At 43.0% G+C, this 21,108-nt stretch overlaps 1 protein-coding gene across 6 annotated transcripts in view; it reads left to right on the forward strand.

Moving 5' to 3' along the window:
• INTS9 (integrator complex subunit 9) overlaps positions 1-21,108 on the forward strand; it is a 73,482-nt gene that overhangs the window by 38,011 nt on the left and 14,363 nt on the right. For all 6 annotated transcript variants that reach the window (XM_054194907.1, XM_054194910.1, XM_054194911.1 and 3 more), the window contains exons 12-14: positions 9,962-10,133; positions 15,581-15,705; positions 16,926-17,093. In XM_054194907.1, the coding sequence (XP_054050882.1) occupies positions 9,962-10,133; positions 15,581-15,705; positions 16,926-17,093 (465 nt within the window). The remainder of the gene's footprint in view (positions 1-9,961; positions 10,134-15,580; positions 15,706-16,925; positions 17,094-21,108) is intronic.

Consider the following 21,108-nt stretch of genomic DNA (forward strand, 5'->3'; position numbering starts at 1 on the left):
ACTTCCCCCGCAGAAGGCTATCTGGCGTACACATGGTTGAATGTTTGCTCTTATCAGACTGCAACCATGAATATTCCCTTTGTCCAAGCAGTTTATTTCAAAGTCTGTAAAACTAAGAGCTTGTTATCAGAGACGGCTTAGTCATCCCAGCTTCTCCCTCCCGAGCTGAAATAGGCACCATGTTGTGTCCTGCAGGAGAAGTAGTGTCTTGAAAGAGAGATTTGATATAAAAAAGTTAAAGCGTGCGGCACTGAGTGCTGTCATTGGCAATTTTAAATGAAATTACTTGAACTAGCACCTTAGTGAAGCAAAGAGGAATAAGGTTCCTATCTTTGGGGGGGGATCTCCCTGCAACATGTTGAGGGGATCAAAATTATTGCAACAAAATAATAATTTGAGGGGAAGTTTTAGCCAACCAGACATTAAATAAACGTGGTGTAAGTCACGCCTTCGGAGTTATCTCACGTATTGAGAAAAGAAATCTCTTACTTCCTCCACAGGGATCAGGTAGATTTCCCACTGAAGTAAATGAGAGGCAGGCTGGGAAAGGAAGAAATGGGAGACTGAGAAAGAATTTTGTCTAAATCCCCCTCCAGTGAAACAGTGAGCTATTTGGGGCATGCAGTCTCAGAAAACTGGCTCTTTTAGTTCCTGTGGTCAAAACTGTTTGATAAGATGTGCAGAGTGGCCATTGTAGGTTTAAGAGTCCAGAGCTTAAATGCTTTTTCAGGCTCATTTTTTCCTTTTTCCTCTGAGATATCTCATCCAGGGACTTGTTCTGGAAATTGCCATTGCCCGTCATATCTATCATCTATAGGTGCTTCAAAGGCATTGTTGGAAGTAGGATCTGACCAGAAGCCTTCACTCTTTCCAGATGCTTGAATGCATTTCAAGCAGGATGCGCAGTGAATTTTATATAATCTGTTACCAAGAATAATGCAGACTGCAGGGGAAGCCACCTTTTCACCACTTCTTTAGTAACCAAAAAATTAATTCACCCCAATAAATCAATTCCAGAGCCTGATCTCTGAGTACAAGCCTCTGTAGCCATGCTGCTGGCTCTGCTTTCTAATTTCCACTGCGTTTCTGCTTTCTGGGGTGTCCTTGTTGATCCACAGTGTCTTTGGTTTCGCTGACAGCCTATGTACCAAAGACATTGGTTCGAAATTTTAGTTCACAATGTGCACTGGAACTGGCACGTTTAAGTGAAAGCCCTTCCAAAAATGAGAAGCCAAACATGCAGCTGTCAAAGACTGGATTAATTAACCCATCTTATATGATGGGTCTTTGTGTTTATAGAGTGATAACTGTGTCCTCTAATTTTTAGGACATTTTATATTCTCCACAGGCCTGTTGATAATGAGATTTTGCCAAATTATTGTTCAGCTGTTGAGACGTTCCTCTGTGCTTCATGTGTAGATCAAGGTAATTATCTAGGAAAGGACTCACAGCAGTGGATAACAGATCAGTTGCCTTACGACAAAATGCAGTGCACAGAGGGAGTAACGTGCCTGTTACAGGTACAGGCTTTGCTTGACAAGACCAAATCATACAGGCTTATGACCTGCAAAGCTAGAGACATTTTATCATGAGATGCACAAACAGCTTTATCTAGACCCATAGACATCACTGATGGGAAGCCATTCTTAGGCTTCTTACATTTTTGCCTAAGGGTTGCCTTAAATGTGCTAAATGACACAACATATTGTGTATGCACATCTGTGTGGCTTCCAAACTATGAAATGGCTGTAGCCTTTAGGCATTTCAGCGCTCAGCTGCCATCTGAAGTAAGTACTGCACATGTCACCGTAAGTCGTCTGACACAACTAAGATTGTGTGTTTGGGTGTGCACTTAGAGCTGCTGTATAAACGCTGGGACGTGGAGTAACCTGCGTTACCCCCACCCCATGGTGGACTAAACGGGTCTCCTCATTGCTAATTCCTGATACATACTGTCAGTTTTGCAAAACCAGTTTGTATGGTGGGAGGCAGCAGCCCTAGGCATAGAGCAACACTCTCTTAAAAGCCTGGCTTAATAGCAAACCGAAAACAAAGTAATACCCAGGCAAAGAATGACTGAGGCTGCTATTTCATTTAGTGCTTTTCTGAGGGTCATAAATCACCGAAGTTTAGACACGCTTGAGAACCAGATTGGATTGCTCCTTTCTGTTCTGTAAGATGCACGGTTTGGTTTAGTTTGGTTTTAAACAATCAAAGCATATTGAGATTTATATAGACGACTGACATGCCAGACACCCATGCTCACCAACACAGCACCAAGATGTCCACGTCGGGTACCCCGTGCTCAGCAGCACATGCCTTTGACTCCTTGTTGCTGTCCTCTGAGGGACTGTCGTCCTTTCACTCCTGCCATCCTCAGCTGCCTTGGGCCACATTCCAGTTTTAGCGATACCTACAGCTGGTTGTGGTTTAACGCTGTCAGGCTGTTTCTAAGGCATGGGAGAGAAGCTGGGTTTCTTTTTCTTCCATGAAATATAGAGTTGGAACAAACAACATAAACAGAAGAGGGACAAAATCTGGCAGCTGACGCTGTGTATGTAACTCATATAATGTGAAACATCTATATAACCTCTTTTCAGTACAATCTTTAACAAATGTATTATTCCTTGGCAGAAACCCATTATGCCTGTGCAGAGTAGCCACAGTAGGCTCAGCTACTGTGATGTTTTGGTGTAATTTTACCAAGCAAAATGGTCTTAATGCAGACCTGGCCTGAGTAACCTGTCCGTGGCCATACCATCAGTCTAGGAGGGAGCAAGGACTTGGACTCAAGGCTTCCAGTTACCGAGTTAGAGCCTTAGACAACAGCCAGCCTTTTTGTCTTAGGTAAAATCTCTCTTTCTAAATCTGTGACTCCACAACCCCACAATCCAGAGCTCTGCTCACTAGCACTTAAGGGAATTTTTAATGAGTATCAGAAACAGACACTGAATGGTCATTACTGTTGGACAGGTTGTTAGTGGAGAATTGCCTTACTAATGGTAGGCTTTTGCAATGTAACCTGTACAGAAACTGCCCATCATGAAAAGATGTGCTTAGCTGCTCAGTTGTTGGAAGAAAATAGGGAATTACTCAGACATGCCTTTTAGTTATTAGCAAGCGTTAATAACATCCCTGGCATGATACATCAGAAAGGACAGACCAGGAAATAAGCTTCTCATTATCCACGGAGCACATCCAGCTCAGCATGCTGTCTGGTCCTGAAATTCGATATTCCTGTTAGTTGTATAAACAGCAAGGTCTAAAAACAAACAAGGCAAAAAACCCTGCAAATTGTTGATGTAGTCTCTTGCAGCAATGAGTTCCAGTGGTGCCTGATGCATAGTATAAAAGAGCATTTACTTCCTTTGATCAGTTATGATTGTATTTTGCATTTCACTTAACAATCCCTTTATTCTTGTTACAAGAAGATAAATAAAAGTATCTTTATCTTCTTTAGAATTATTATTTTTATTTCATCTTATTCTTCTCTCTATACCAAGTCGTTGGAAGCTTCCTCATTCTCTTTGCGTGGAAATTTTCCAGGTTTGTGATTTATGTTACCTGTTTTGAACTCATTTCTTGTTCTGCTGTGCTGAGTAAAACCAGACACGCTGTTCAACTCTGCAGAGAACCCAAAACACTGGTTCAAAACATTGAACTCCGCTTCAATGTAGTAGTAGGTGTTCATCATACCTCCTCCTGCGCAGTCACTGTGTACAGTTTCTTGGGGTGGCAGTTTGTTTCCTGACATTCAGTCCCAGTGAACAGGGAATATACTTGCCCTGTGTTACGAGCAAGGAGTGTGGGCTAAAGTGCTTCAGGCTTGTAGGGATGGATTTCGACATCAATTCCTGCTAAAGTTAGTATGAATGGAGCGTCCAGATTCTTGCACGAGCTTTTGAAGTCTCATCTGCAGCTGTTTAGCAGTGGACAAGCTAAAAGAGCTTCTTTTTACAGGCATTTCCCTGTGATCGCTGGGGTGAGAGTTGCTGTGACTCTGTTGGAGGGGGTTAGGATCTGGAGCAGGAGTTCTGCATTCCAGACAGCCATTTCACAGAATCACAGAATCTTAGTGGTTGGAATGGACCTCTGAGATCATCGAGTCCAACCACAAAAAAAAAAAACAAAAAAAAAAAACAAAAACAAACAAACAAACAAAAAAAAAACAAAACAAAAACAAAAAACCAACACCCACCTACTAAACTCCACACCCACAACCCCACACACAACACCCCACCACAAACAATAATCTTCGGCACTAGAGCATGCCCTGAAGAGCCATGTCTACACGTTTCTTAAATACCTCCAGGGATGGTGACTCCACCACCTCCCTGGGCAGGCTGTTCCAGTGCCTGACCACTCTTTCAGTAAAGGAATTCTTCCTAATATCTAACCTAAACCTCCCCTGCCGCAGCTTCAGACCATTTCCTCTGGTCCTGTCATTATTCCCCTGGGAGAAGAGGCCAACCCCCACCTCTCTCCACCCTCCTTTCAGGGAGTTGTAGAGGGCAATGAGGTCTCGCCTCAGCCTCCTCTTCTCCAAGCTAAACATGCCCAGCTCCCTCAGCCTCTCCTCATAGGACTTGTTCTCCAGACCCCTCACCAGCTTGGTGGCTCTCCTCTGGACACGCTCCAGCACTTCAATGTCTTTCCTGTAGTGAGGGGCCCAAAACTGAACACAGCACTCGAGGTGAGGCCTCACCAGTGCCGAGTACAGAGGCACGATGACTTCCCTACTCCTGCTGGCCACGCTATTCCTGATATAAGCCAGGATGCCATTGGCCCTCTTGGCCACCTGAGCACACTGCTGGCTCATGTTAAGCCGGCTGTCCACTAACACTCCCAGGTCCTTTTCTGCCGGGCAGCTTTCCAGCCACTCTGCCCCAAGCCTGTAGCGTTGCCCGGGGTTGTTGTGACCAAAATGCAGGACCCGGCACTTGGCCTTATTAAACCTCATCCCATTGGCCTTGGCCCATTGATCCAACCTGTCCAGGTCCCTCTGTAGAGCCTTCCTACCCTCAAGCAGATCAACACTCCCACCTAGTTTGGTGTCATCTGCAAACTTACTGAGGGTGCATTCAATCCCCTTGTCTAGATCATCAATAAAGATATTGAACAAGACTGGCCCCAAAACTTAGCCCTGGGGGACACCACTGGTGACCGGCCGCCAACCAGATTTTGCTCCATTAATCACAACTCGCTGGGCACGGCCATCCAGCCAGTTTTTTATCCAGCGGAGGGTACACTTGTCTATGCCATGATTCTCCAGTTTCTCCAGGAGAATGCTGTGGGGGACGGTGTCGAAGGCCTTACCAAAGTCCAGGTAGACAACATCCACAGCCATCCCCTCATCGAGAAAGCGGTGGGGGAAGCAGAGGAAAAGTGGGGAAGTGGGGAAACAGTCAGTTAGGGAAGGGATGGATCGCTCTGTGGATCACTTTCACCTACGCTTAAACAAAAGGCGCGATTCAGTTTTTCACCAGCACTTACTGTGATGGGGAGGAGAGGAGAAGGAGCTCAAACGGACGTAATGTTGGAAGCTTCTGCAAAGTTAAAAACTGGAGTTTCCAAATGTTTGTGAATCTAGCGGGCTGGCCAAGGGAGGTGGTGGCTTTCACTTCCAAGGCACTGTATCAGTTATATTCTAGGATCGACTGTCTAAATAGGCTTAGATTTAAGCTCCGCACTGCCTAGCTGAAATGCTGTGGAGCATAAATCAGTAATTTGTGTTGTTTAGAAATGTTAGTCTGGTATCCCGGAACCAGCTTGTGGTGTTTTACTGGATTCCTTGAGCGCGTGGGAAATGTCCCATCCTAACACAGCCACAGCTGAGGAATCCGCCATCTCCCCAGCCATGGATTGTACACTCTGCACCATCCCTCCTGTGGAGGCAGAGGCTTTATAAATGAACAGCTGAATTGTCCTAGCAAGGCAAAACGAGAAGCTTTCACTCCTTTTCCTTTCCGCTCGATCTTTACAGAGACAATTTCAGGCTATAAGATAAGTGAATCTAGACTTCTCTAAATGTCCGCAACAGAAAAATTTGAGAGGTAATTTATATTGATCAGTATTTGATAGCGGAGGAAGAATTTGGATTTGCTGTCCTCTCATTAAGGGTTCTGTTAGCAACACCTAAGAGAAATGGCTAGGAAAAACCTCTTTTTCTGACTGAAAATAGCCAGGGTGGGAGTAATATTGATTCTGTGGTCTTAAATACCGGCATTTGTCTTCTTCATCTTTTCTTCCCTCCTCCATATACCAGTTCCTGCGTATCACATTCAAAGCAATAAATACCTGGAACCAGGTGATTGTATAGTATTATGTTTTGTCTTACAGTATTATATTGAATTAGGCCCCTGTTAGTGTTGGGCTTATGAAGGGAGTGAGGGAGTGAAGTAATAAATGCATCACTCATTGATAAGAACCACATCTGCTCAAAATTCTGGGTGCAGAACACACGCACACACACACACACACAGAGAAAATAGCAGTGTATTTTGGCTCACTTCAGTAAAGGGTACACAAAGGCTCTGGAGATTTATCCTGTTTGTAGCAGCAGTTGCTGACCCTGTAAATCAAGTCTACCGCTTTAAAGGGAAGCATAACCATTTGGGATTTAAAAAAAACCCAGCTCTCCTCAGTCTCGGTTCAGTACTTTACCATCCTCTATCTCTTAAGCTTTCAGTCAATAATGGTTCTTTCTGTAGAAATGTTGCCTCTAGTTCCCAGAAATTGTTCCCGGTTTGAAAATACTGGTTGGCTGAATGCCAGGCGTTGGGTTTGGCCCCGGCTTGGTACAGGGTGGAGATCTGAACACGACACGGTGAGGACGGTTGGGCTTATACAGCCCATCTCACCTGTAGGTATAAAAGACTTGTACAAATCATTACAAATTTAGTCGCCTTAATGATTTGTGAAATTTTGTCGAACTTGTTTTGCAAGTTCAGCTCCATATATTTTTGATTGGGTAATTAGAAAAGACTTTGCTCTAGACACTAAAATCTACCAGCTGCTTTATCACTGGAGTGAGCAGAATGTCTCTAAGCTTGTTTTTGTAGCCTTTCACCCCTGCTATTCTCACCTAGCTGTGAGAACCAGAGATTGTGAGCTAAGGTATGGAGCTTCAGGAGGCTTATCATAAAAGATCTTCCAAGACAAAAAAAAAATCACCACACCTCAGGACACGGTGCTGAGGAGTCAACATGTGTCCCTTTTCCCTCCCGAGTTAGCAGCCCCCCAGTCAGAAGCAGCGCACCCCGGCATTACGCTAGGTGTTTTGTTGCTGGAAATAAATAAAAAAAATATTTAAAAAAACACGCAAACAAAACTCAAGGTCCTGAAAATTGGATTAGAGATCCCGTGTCTCTCTACAAAGAAATAGGAAGGGATTTGAGGCTTTCTTAATGCTTTGAAGAGAATATTTTATGTTTAAAGCAATGAACGTTTACATAGGTATAGCAGTGAACCAGGCTGTTGAGAATGCTTTTGCACGTAAGAGTGCTGCTCTCACATCTTAGCAAAGGTTTGAATGCCGTAAACAAATCGATATAATCCTAAGGAACCTGTGAAACAGGATGCTGGAAGAACAGTGTGTGATTTTCAGAAGTGTGTAACATAAATGCGAGCTGTAGAAATGTCTTTCACTTACCTACCTGCTGGTCCCTGACAAAGTTTTGCCCTGGAATGTCTCATATCCCATTTATTATTTGAAGTAGAAATTGTCCCCTTCTTCTGGTTTACCCAATTGAAACTGCTTTTGCAACGTCAATTTTGAGACTTTTGGCTTCCCTCAAAAAAATCGGGGAAAAGCTTCATGGGGCCATTTCCTACCCATTCTTTTAAATGCCAGTATTTTTTGAGATCAAATTTGTTTCGCCCATTGTCTGCTAAATTGCAGTTTTTATTACTGAAGCTAAGTTTAGATTCTAAATATTGCGCTCCAGATGTGTTAATCAGAAATCTTTACCAGTCTTAATTGCAGAAATGTTTTCAAGATTCAGTGTATATTAACTGCCAGAGCAGTTAGTGGGTGTTTTTTTCAAATTTCCCTCTTGAAGACTAAAGAGGAATTTGATGTTATTAGTAAGCTGCAGAAAGTGCGGTGCCCTGGCTACTTCCTCCATGATCCAAGGATCCACGTGGAAATACCAGCTTGTGTCCACCTACAGTTTCCCTCGTACATCAACCCCCAATCCCATTCCATTCCAGCCAGCCAGGTATTCCACGTCAGTTTTAAACAGGACATGTGGGAAGTCGAATGCAAAATCACAGCAAAATATTTGCTGTTGGGAACTTGAAGGAGACCAAACTCAAGGAAGGAAAGGAGAAAGAGAGATATTGGCACCTGTGGGCAGCCAACTTTCTATTATTGAAGGGGTATTGAGGGTAAGTTTGTACATTGCCTGTTTTAGCACCAAGACATATTATCTTTAGGTGGTGATAGCTAGATGCTGAATAGGGTTGATACTATTGTTTAATGATGCTAAATTCAATTAAGAACCTAATTGTGTAATAACCTTAAGTTCTGAAGTGCTTTGTTGTGCATAAGTTGTTAAGAGGCTTAAAGACGCTTCAGAATTCTCAGCTTTCTGTTCATTTCCATGTAGGCACACTATCTTGACTTAGATCTACCGTGGTAAAAAGTAACAAATAAAAGAGAATCTGGAAAGATAAATTACGGCTTTGAGAGACCAGAAGAGTTGCTTATTGTAATGTTCTTTCTTAGTTCCTCTTTTGAAAATCAAATATGTTACGATGCAGAGAAACATCCTGAGTGGCAGGGTTTTCTGCTAGAAGGGCACGATGCACACACATCACGTTATGACATGTGGTGAAGAGCATGCCTAATTAGTTGCGTCGTCTGGGGTTCAATGGCTCAAGAGATGCAGAAATGGGTTGCTGAACCCTGCATATGGAAATTCTGTATTTTGAGCAGCGTTGCAACACCTGACGGGAGACAGCAACGTATGGAGAGATCTTTGATGAACTGGCTGACAAAGGAAGTACCGTTTCCCTCTTTCACGCCCTTTATTTCCGTGTATGTTCTTAGTTGTTCAGTGTGTGGTTTCTTTGTGTTAAATTGCATGCTTTTGAAGAAAACTGTATTTGCAGTTATTTTGAGGCGGGGGGTGGAGGCATATACCTGCCAAGAAAATACTTGGAAAACATTGCATAAAGTCCTTAGCAGACTAGTATATTATATTGCTTTTTAAGTTGAAACCTTGCTTTGCAGATTAGAAAACAGCGGCGGGAGAAATAAAGCAAAATTCTTCTTCAGAAAATTCCTTGATAAATAAAATCCCCCATCTTGGTAAAGAAATCTGTTCCACATGCATCGTTGATTACACTCTGTTTGACAGCTCTAGTGACAAGTATTTATTGCTCTTAGTTTATTGTAATTGCTAGTTTCAGCGATAGTTAAGGAAACGCAAGTCATTCTGTTCTTTCATATGTTTTTTCAGAGGACTTGACTTTGTGTGGACCCGTTACACCAATGAAACTCATAGCAGCAACTGCTGAAGGCAAAATTGCCTGGTACTCCTGTGATGGCAGGAAAACCAGGTTCAACATCGGTGCCCAGAGCTCTTCGTAGACATGGCAAATAGGAAAAAAAGTAGCTTATTTTGAATTTGGCAGCTGAGCATGCTGTTCACTCCAGGAAACTGTACGCAGGGAGTGTTTGCGGAGTTTCCTCTCAGTTACCATGCTGCTGGTACCAAAGAAATGAGAGCAAGGACTTGGAGGCACCTGGCCCTGTGCTCCGACTTCCTTTTCATAACATTTAGGACAGTCATGACTAAATCTGTTGGAAAATCTAGGGGATATGCAGGAAGGGACTCTGCCATGAATTAGAAATAAACTGTAGCGTATTTATAATCTCATAAAAATAAACACACTGCACTACAGAGCACAGAGGCATGAAAAGTTTGTAATGTCTGGATTTTTGTTTTTATTTCAGCTCATTCAGACAAACAAGCTGAAACATTATCCCAGCATCCATGGAGACTTCAGCAATGACTTCAAGCAGCCATGTGTGGTGTTCACTGGACATCCCTCTCTCAGATTTGGGGATGTGGTTCATTTCATGGAGTTATGGGGAAAGTCCAGCTTGAACACTGTTATATTCACAGGTAAGTAAAATGCAGATATTATCAAATTAACAATGGATTGCGTGTTCTGGTTAAGTGTGGCCACATCCTGGGGGCTTTCCTCATTTGTTCTGGGGCAAAAGTTTCTGACTTCAGTAGGAGCTCATCTAAATTAAGACCCCAGGATTGACTGTGGGGACAAATGTAATTATTGTGCCGTTTAATTCATTTTAGCCCTGCAGAGCCAACCTTTGCCATGCAGAGTCCATTCCTGCTATTTCTAAGCAAAATCTGTGTTATGCACAGCGGTAAAATGCCTACAGGAAATTAATTTTTGGATTAAAAGCAGCTGGCTGCAAGTTAAACCCAGGCAAGACCTAATTGATGCTGGTCAGAAAGGAGAAACACTTCCCCAGATTCCATTGGAATCACAAACCTTTCCTCATCCTTTCTCCCGCCCTTTCATCAGAACCTCAGGCAACCAGACAGTCTGTTTCTAAAGATGTTTCTGTCATCTGCTGTTTCAGAAGTGTGCACCCCATACAGACATGGCAGCAGTGATCTCTGCCGTTGCTGCCTTCTGGCTGAGCTTTTTTTTCCGACGATTTTTGGCCAAGAGGCACATTTGTACCTGAAGCTGAAGGTACCACTCTAGCTAGTATCCTGGGGAGCTGTTTCCTTTTCTCAATGACTCGGGCTGCCAGGGGCACAACAGGTCTTCTAGGTTCCTCCACTTCTCCCAGTCAGCTTCTAGTGCTGACCCTACTTTTAATGGATCTAATGAATCAAGCCCTATCTATCTCAGAGTGAGCTATGGCCTAAGATCCACAGGGCAGCTGCATCCTGGGACCACGGCAATCGTTAAACAGCAAGACAAAGTATTTAAGAGAGGTCATAAAACCTAGCAAAGGGGATATCTTCCAGAGTTTGATCTCCTTTAAAAATATTTCAAGGCTTTCCCTCAAACTGACGTTCTGTCCAGGTGCCTCCTCCTCGTTATACCCGATGTGTCATCCAAGCAGAACCCTACAGTGGGCACGCTTCAGATCTGAGAAGGGAAATAATCCTTTAGGCTTTTGCTACTGATTTTATGTATAATGAGCTCCGGTATAATTGGGAGATGTGTTATATATAACTTAGCCAGATAAAAAAGGTGTGGATTTTGGACTAGGACAAAGTAATTAGAAATGGGGAGGAGAACACAGTAACTGATCAAACCTACTCCCACAGCAAAGGCGTGATGGAGTCCCACTGTTAAGCTTATTTTCCTCCTCTTTTTAGTGAACAGGACTGCTGGAAAGCACATAACCTCCTAAAGCAAAGCGGATTGGGAAAGGGTTATTTCCTTCCTTCTTTGTCTTTTTAACGTAGACTTGAGACTAGTCCCTTTGGCTCTTTCACAGTATTGATACCAGAAAGTGTCACAATATCACGATACTCTTAAACCAATTTGCAAAGATTTAAAGAAGTGTGTGATTAGCCCTACTGCACGGGGAGGGGAAATAGAAGGGCATTTCTGCTGAGCAGAGAAGACACTTAAATCTGGACTGTTTATGCTGGGAAATGGTTCATGGTACCACAGCACTAACGTCATAGCTGTTACAGTACCCATCGCTCCTGACCTTTGAGGTACTTGCAGGAGATGTGCCCTAATTACAGTAATTGGTAAAATGGCAATATAAATATGCATTATCTTGGAAATAGTGAATTCTGCTCCAGTTGGGGCTTCAATTAAAAGCAGAGCGTACACAGCCTCTGCTGGGTTGCGCAGAGGAAGTCGGTGGCATTAATCATGTCCTGAATGTGCTACCCACCATCAGCGAGGGTGTCAGAAACTGGCCTTTAATGGCAAGAACTCTTATTCTGTGCCTTCTTGTAGGGAGAGGTAATTGACCTTTCAGTATTAATATGTAATCCTTCTGTGAAGTGAGGAAAATAGAGCAGTCTTCTATTAGAGCATGGCCCTGGCAGGTTGTTAAGGCATCCGAATAGCAGTCGTAACAGCCTGTGGGTACATTAGGTCATGATCTTTGAGATTGATTCCCAGTTTAGACTTGAAACTCCAATTGAGATCTGCCTTGGTTGTGATGGCCTTGGAGTGCACAGTGATTCCAAAGGTGCTTGCGGTGATTTGTTTCCTAAATTCGTCTATCCGTGGCTTTTGGACTCTGTCTGTAGGCATATCCACTCAGCAGGATGTTCCTGCTTCCTTACGACTGTCTCAGCTGGAACAAAGACATCTTGTCTACAGAAATCCCTAGCAGATTAAATTCTTCTGTTCTTAGTAACTCCAGTGGAAATCCGAAGAACCTCCGGTGATGCCCAGGATTTTTATTATTTAATTATTTAGCTTCTCTGGTTTTAAGATAAAATCCCCTGTAGTTATGAAAGAAATTTGGTCCATTGAAGCAGTATGTGATAGCGGATGATGTTCTAGCTTTTCCTGTGAAAGACTCTTAGTTTCCAGTAATTGGGACAGGTCATGCAGTATTGTTAATGATGACACTGCTTGTTCAGTCCACAGGAGCTGGGTAGTCTCCACTTTTCCAATTTGTAATGTAAAAAACAACTCTGAGAGAATATAGACTAAATCAGCAGCTGCAGCCAATAGACAGGACACCAGCTGTGAGTGAGCTGCAGAGCTGCTCTTCTTGCTTGTGTCATCTGCAAATGTTACCACTGAAGCAGTATTGAATAGATTATTGATTAAAAATATTGAATACCACTAAGCCACAAAGAAATTCTCGAAGAAAACACGGTAGAAAGAAGTCTGTTTCTTGCTCTCTCTCCAATAACAACAATGCTTTAAAAACTAACTCCCTAGGAGATCTTAAAAACAGCTCATGTATGCCACATTAGTGCTGTACAGTGGACGATTTTATAACTCTGTCACACAGGAGTAAATCAGATGTCTTGGCGGAAAAGCTAAAGACCTGTGATTCTGTCAGAAGAAGTCAATATGTGTCCTTGACAAGCACCGTCTTCATCAGACAGGTGACTTCTGGGTTTTTGGTAGTTTCAAAACAGCTATTCATGTATTTCACATGAGTTCAGTGTGAGACTAGCTCAATTTACGTTTTTCACATGTTCTAAATCTTCAGTGTCCTGTGTTAGAATTCCTTCATTAGAATCTCTCAGTTTTTCTAGGCTCTTACATTCTTGTTAGTTGTTCAGGGAGACTATAGACTGGATGCCATTTTGGATTGTTAGATCAAAAAAATTCACGTGTGTACATTATCATATCACAGAATCATCGAATGGTTTGGGTTGGAAGGGACCTTAAAGATGATCTAGTTCCAACCCCCTGCATGGGCAGGGACACCTCCCGCTAGACCAGGTTACTCATTATCTGAGCCTACTGATTCAAAAATACGTAGTCTGACAAGGTGCTGACTCCTGGCATTTTCAGATACAAGCAGTCAAACCTCTGTGTCATTCACACCACCGGATGCGATGGAAAAGCTCTCTCTGATAACATTTTAATCTTACAATTTCATTATACGTCTCTAGCACAGGACGTGTGCCTTACTTAAGTTTTCTGGTTTTCCCCAATGACTTTTAAAATGTCTTCTGATTTAACTCTAATTGACCACTGGTCATTCTTCAACTAGCTACCTTCTCCGTATTCTTATTTTTAAACTTCTATTCATTGCTGTTAAATTGCACTGCCGTAACTCCTATTTTTTACACTGATATTTTTAGGCTTTGTTTCATTGCCACTAACACATCTGCTTTTAACTAGCATGGCTTTTTGCCCAGTATAATTTTTATTTCATGTTTGTGGATTCATGGCTTTTTGGGCATCTAGTAAGATGTTCTTGTACAACTATCATTTTTTGTTAATATTTCTCACTTTGATGTTCCCAGGCAGTTATTCTGACAATTGCTTTAAACTTGGGAAAATTATCCCTTTGACAGTTCCAAACGTATGTATCATTGGCTGATGCTATATTCTGTTCTCACGGGGTAAATATAACCACATCGTGATCACTGGTACTTAGCCAGCAGCAGATTTTTAGGCTAGCAATTAACTTGTCTTTATCAGTAGAATGAGGCCCAATATTGAATGTCAGATGCCATATTGCGTGCTGAACTTCCTGTGGTAAAGTTTTAAAGGATATTTTTACTTGCTGTCGGTATGAGAAATCCAGCCATGCTCTCGTGAGGGTGATGTAAGAACGTAGAAGATGACTGTCTAAATCTAGATTGGATTCTCTGTATTTGAGTTTCCTTTAAGTTCATCCTTTTACGCAGCCCGAGCAGATACCAGAGAAATACCTCATACTGTTTTCTAGTAAGGCTTGGTGGTTCGCAGCTGCGCTTCACTCTGCAGGTTGTCCTTTGAGGCCCTGTGGTTCAGAATAGTCTCGCCGATAAGTCTTTCATGCATCCCCTTCTCTTTTTCTCATTCTGTACTTACCAAACTAATACCATTTTTTCCTTTTCTAGCATTCCCTTTATGTGATCTATCCCACAATTATCTGGTAGATAGTGATGGCATAAGCTTTTCCACATCATTAGTTGGTGGCCCCCAGAATTAAGTGGCTACGTGTATCCTACACTGCATCACCTACGAGACCTACGTTTTTCATTTATCAAAGAAGTAGTATTTTTCCGTAGTATTCTCAATGGTGTATTACTCTCTGTGTGAGTAAACGCCCATTCAGTGCGTGACTTTTCCCTGGCAAACTTCTAATCTGATTTTTTCAAGTCAATAATAAGAATACAAAGGGGAAGTTGAGACTTGCTAGGTCTAAGAAAAATACCAGCTAACGAAGTTATCACAGCCCATCTCTCCTCCTGGATAGCCCCTGCCGCCAGCGACCTTCAGTTCATGCTGGCCTGAACTGGAACTGCTCTGCTGGCATAACTGTAAAAAACCCGATTGCCTGTCCCTTAAACGGGAGGGCTCCCTACAGGTCCTCTTGGGTTATATTAAAATTTAGACACACCGGTCTAAACCTGGCACTTGGATTTAAAAAACCCACATATATATATATATATATATATAGTAAGGAAAAGGGGGTGTTGGGAGGTAGCGTGTCTGTCTGTAGCAGAGGACATTGGTACAGGGTTATCAAGATCCAATCTTCATCCTGCGTGTTTGTCATAGTGAAAAACAAGCTGACGTTTGGGTTACCTTATGATAGCAAAAAGTTCTACATCTTGCCTTCTTTTACAGGATCTGATTAAAAATAAGAGATTATGTTTTTGTCTTGATTAAATTTGTTATAAAAATCATGCAATAATGTGTTCAAATGAAATAGTATTGCTCTGTTGCTTGATTAAGGTAAGACTAATTGTGGGCATAATTTTCATCAAATTAACTGAGAGTAACGGGTGGGGGAAGGAAGAAGGGAAGAGAAATCTATAACAGAATTAACATTGCTGAACAACAGCTTGTCTAGACTAGAACATAGAATCAGAGAGGAACTGGGCCATCTTGGTTCTTAATAGGCATTGAGTGTTTTCAACATTTCTCTTTTCAGAACCCGATTTCTCTTATCTGGATGCCCTGGCTCCTTATCAACCTTTGGCCATGAAATGTGTTTACTGTCCCATTGACACAAGACTGAATTTTATTCAGGTGTCTAAATTACTCAAAGAAGTCCAGGTAATGAATTTCTGTTGCTTTTTCTTACGTTTCTTCACACACCTGAAATTAACAGGCCGATTGTGAACAACTGTTACATTAAACAATAGCAAAATCAAGACAATACCCAGATCCTTTTTTTTCCCATGAGAGAGCACATAGCATCGAGCCCTCCTTTATCATCCTGCTCCAACGTGAATATGGAATGACTGCCAGTCTCCGCACAGGGTGGCTGGAAGATCCTTAAAAGCTTAAAATGCAGAGAAAATGGTGCGTACAATCCTTTCCTCCTTTTTAGGTATATATAGTCATAATCACTTTTTCCTGTTTGTATATATAAGCCTGGATGTGTCTATACTGTCTTAATGTAAAGGGTACCAAAGTATCCTCAGAGCCCTCAGCTTTAACCATCTCCTCTGCTCTTTATCCTACAGTTGATACTTGCTTTGGTCCTGGCGTTGCTGTTCTGGAGGTTCACATTCCTTCCAAACCCACTGCTTTCTTTGCTCCATTTGCAAAATCCAGACTTCTGCAGTCTAGGAAGACAGAGCGTCCGTGTAGTCTCTGCTTTCGCCCCTTGGCTCTTTTTGGCTTTAGTGGCCTCTCCTTGTTCATCCAATCTGTTTCTACTGAAATTTATTTTCTGACTCATGACATAATTAAAATAATACCCTTTCTTTTTTCCTGGCTGAGCTTTTCCCTTTGTTCTGTCTTCAATTTGTTGAACACAAAAATACATATTCTTCGAAACCTATTAACAATGTCCGGATCATTTTATCTCATTGTTCTGTGATCTGGCTTGTCACCGCACAACTGATAGCAATTGCCACTGCCTGTTTTTCGGACAAGCATCTTCTTACACGTTACTACTGAAGTATAATGCTGTTTCCAAAACAGTTTGCAGAAACACTGTCTTGCTCTTTGGCTTCCTTAAATCCTGCAGTGATCCTTGTGGCAACCAGCCTGTTTATGCTTTGTTAATATACTGCTGACAGGTCATGAAAACTCAGATTTGCTTATTGTGCTGCTGGTTTTGCAGCCTTGCATATTGATACAGCTGCCTCACTCCATGCCATTTTCTGGTGGTCTCCGCCACTACCATCATTTGCTTCCAATTTAGATGACAAGGATTTGGAAGAAAAAGCTATCTGCAGTCCTCCTTATGGCAGTGATTACTGTTGTAGAGCAGTGCACAGAATCAACTGAACATTTTTTTAAGTCACCACTCTCTTCTCTTCCAGCCTCTCCACGTAGTTTGCCCAGAGCAGTACACTCAGCCACCCCCCACCCAGTCTCATCGCACAGATCTGATGATAGACTGCCAGCCGCCACCAATGTCCTACCGCAGAGCGGAGGTGCTGACTCTTCCGTACAAGCGGCGCTATGAGAAGATTGAAATCATGCCAGAAGTGAGTAACAAAAGTGGGGAAAAAAAGATGGTGGCTTCCTGCTTATACAGCCAAATTCAAGCTACTGCTTCAGTAGCCCCCTTTGACTAAAGATCTCTTGTGGCTGTGATTTATAGAATCATAAAATCATAGAATGGTTTAGGTTGGAAGGGACCTTAAAGATCATCTAGTCCCATCCCCTGGGGACACCACCCACTAGACCCAGGTTGCTCCAAGCCCCGGCCAACCTGGCCTTGAACACCTCCAGGGATGGGGCAGCCACAGCTTCTCTGGGCAGCCTGGGCCAGGGGCTCACCACCCTCTTTACTGTTGACTATGATCATGTAAAGCACTTTCTATCAAATGGAGGGCTAAGAAAGAAGCATTTCTGAGCAAAAATTTCACTGTGTAAACTAATGGGAATGGAAAAAAAAACATGGTGGGCAAGCAAAAAATATGTTCAAGTTAATTGTCTTTGCAAGGATATACGGCATCTCAAAATGCAGACCAATGGACAGTCTTTGCTAGCCACCCGTGAGGCAAGCCAGTCACCTCCAGTTTAAATATGAGTAAGTTGAGGCACTGCAATTTGAATTAGTGGCCCAGGGCCATAGAAAGGATCCAAAGAGTCTGGGAGTTAGTAGCCAGGGGTTGCCTTTCTCCTTCCCCAGCTGCACCTGCCGTGAGAAATACCCTTTCCCTTGAGGAGCAGTATTCAGTTGTATGTTAAAGACATGGTAGTGAAATGGCTCATTTGTATTACAACAGTTCCAAGAAATGGTTAATTCCTACAGACTGCTGAAGTCCAACAGGTTAATGGGTTGCTCGTAGCCATCTGTAATGCGGGCTACTTACACCCGCAACATCTATTAATAATTTATTAACCCCGTAAATCAAATATAAATGTACCCGTAGTGCAAAGGGTGAGCCATATTCTAACAGACATGATCTGAAAATATTTTTTTGACAATCCAATCGGCACAAATGTGTCCTTGGATCAAAGGTGACAGTGTCTTTTTACAAGCAAGCGTTCCTACCCTTTGGAAACCGATGAATACGTGAGTCTACTTCTCGTCAGAGAGTAGAGGGAGGAAGAACCCTTAGTTAAGCCAGATATGAAGTACAGAACTGGTACCCGTGTAACAAAATCCCTCAGCCAGTCTGCGACACCCATTCCTATTTCGCACGTGTCTACTTTTTGCATCAGTTCCGTTAGGAGCCTGCCCAGCCCACTGGTTAGAGGACTGCCAGAGACACGGAGGGATTTTTTAATTAGAAAATATACTTGGATGCAACTCCATCATGGCATGTATGTTTAATTGTTTCAGAAATTTGCATATTTATTGGATCCTATTAAACCTAAAACTAGTAAAACGTGGCTTCCATTCACCAGCATGACCAAAACGAATCGTACATTCTGAGGGCAGAGAGCCAGCACGTGGCTTACCTGTTATTCTCCTGAAGCTTTGCGTTTTCCCCTAAACTGTGAGGGTGTGAGCGAGCCTTCGTATGTGAGCCTTTCCCTCCTGTCCGCCCTGGGAGGAGGGTGGATACCAGCTTTTCCTACAACCGGAATGCGAATTAGCACAGATGCTACAGATGAATATTCACTAACCCTCACACATTTTGAAGTTCCTATCCAGGAGGAGGGTTGTTTAAAAGCTAGGCTGGTCCATGGGAGTCGCAGGTTCAGTTTCTTGCTCTGTCGGAGTCTTCCTCTATGCTCAGCACAAGTCTAAAACACAAAATGCAGCTCCCATTGGAAAGGACACAGAGGACTGCAGAGTTCCCTGGCAGAGCTTATTAGTCTGAAGGCAGTGTGCCATGCTCAGGGGGCTGGACCACGTCAGAAGACAAGTCAGTGTTTCTCTTGCTAGCTTGGCTCTTGGCAGCAACATCCCTTACACTTGAGGCTCAAGAGGCCATGTGGGCTCAGTCTCATGGCAGCCACGAATGGGAAAACGCTCTCCATTTCTCAAACCCAGATCTCCAGTGGGTTTTAGGTGCTGTCACTGAAGCGAATGGATTGTTCCTATATCCCTAGGTAAAAACAGTGCTTAGAAATAAGAGCATTTCCCAAAACTGCTGGGATGCTGGAGGGAGGATGCACTGTAGACAATCTGGGAGTGGGTATCAAAGAAGCACATAGAAGATGAGAGCTGGTTTCTATGGCATTCACTTTAACTTGAAGAGTTCAAGCAGAAAGCTTCACAGACAGGTATACTGACAGAAATTGCCCTTTTTTCCCCTCTAACAAATAGCATCAGATTATATTCACACAGGAGTCCTAATTTCAAAGCTATCTCTGCTCAGGGAGTAGAAACATCTCATGTGATTTTCCATGTCCGGGTATTCTCCCTGGTTCCAAAGCCGCGCTTACCAACTTGGTGCAAAAAGCTATTAGGTATGTAATGATGCTCCTGAAAAGACTTTTTAATATGATGCAAAAATTAGGTAGACAAGATCATCTCTGAGACTCTCGGGAAGGCTGTTGTCCTTCCCCATTGGCGTCAGGGAGGTAGTGTTTGCTTGCCCCAAGGGGCTCTTAGAGAGTTAGACCCATTAGTGGTTGGGTGCTTGCCTCTGAGAGCAAGGCTGTGATTCAGGGCTGTTAATAGGATGACATTCCCCAGCACTGAGATGTGCAAATCATCTCCAAAAAGAGATCTTGCTCGTTCTTTTTAGTGGAACTTGCTAGAGGAATAGCAATGCCAACTTTGTAGTGATCACAGACTGTCAGGACAATCTCCACTTCATCACGTCTTCGTCACATCACTGTGTGAGGCTGGTTTTTCTTCCAGCTTGACCTGCAGAGTGGTGATAAGGCATGGGAGGGATGGTACACGGTCTCCCATCCTCTCTGACTTGAGTCAGTCTTTGAGACGGAGTCTTTGAGTCTTAGCAGCATAGCTGATAACTGCTGAAGTGTAACTGCGTAATCTCTCCTACTCCGTGTGACCAGTCACAACAGTCAGTCCCAAAGGATCATTGTTTGGTTGTCAAATAAATGGGAGAAGGAGGAAAAGACTGTTTTCCTGGGGCCTGTATTTCCTTTGATGCTCACCGCTTAATAAGAACCTTATCTCCCTAATAATTTTATGTGCCGTCTCCGTGGCTTGCCTCATTCCCCCTCCCAGCAGAAGAGCCCTGTCTGTCTGTCCCGTCGTGCAGAGGGATCATTCGGGTGTTGGTTTTGAGAGGCTGATACACGTGGCCTGATGGTTTCGGGCAGGGTTTACACAGTGGTGGCAAAAAATGGCTCTAACTTCCCCTTCTACTTGGCGGGTTGTGCAAGACAGGATTGCAGATATGATAGATGAGGCTCTTTGCTGCTTAATGTCTCCTTTTCGGTAGTTTCATCCAGGAATACTCTTTAACGGTGCCTGAATATATAGAAATTTTTATACTGCAAGGAAAGAGCATTTGTTTCACATGGAGTACCACCAGCTCCAGGGTTCTATGAAGGCTCAAGTGGCAATTGGAAAGGGTATTTTATAGCTCCTAGCAAACCTTGCAAAGGCTTGTTATTTATCAAAACCATGTTAGCCAAACATAGAGTGATGAAATCCACCCTGGAAAAAAAAGTAATTGCTAGGTCTGCCCCAGGGCTAGGACTTGTGTCTAAAGTACAGCTAAAAGTCTCATAAAGGAATGTCTGCTTCAATGAAGTCCCGATGAGGGCCCCCTCCTAACAGCCCTTTCTCGGGAACGGACATGTGCTCAAACTTCTGTCTGCATTCTTAAAGCTTTTGAAAACAGTTGGCTCAGCGTGGTTTCAGTCAATACAGACTGATGGTTTGGCAGTGTGAAATTTCCTTTCCAAAACTGTTTCGGTGCTTCAGATTCTGGCCTGTCAGACTAATGTAAATTTACTGATACTGCTGGAGCTTGTCTACGTTTCGATCACTTCACCGAAGAGCAAAGTCAGGTCAGGCAGGACTGTTGTATGTTAATGAGATTTGCACTCAGAGCAGCCTTTGTTTAGAGAGAGTTTTTAACAGTCCCAAGGCACCAGGCTGGAATGGCTCTCAGAGGT

This window comes from Rissa tridactyla, chromosome 3 (assembly GCF_028500815.1).
Source record: "Rissa tridactyla isolate bRisTri1 chromosome 3, bRisTri1.patW.cur.20221130, whole genome shotgun sequence".
NCBI lineage: Eukaryota > Metazoa > Chordata > Aves > Charadriiformes > Laridae > Rissa > Rissa tridactyla.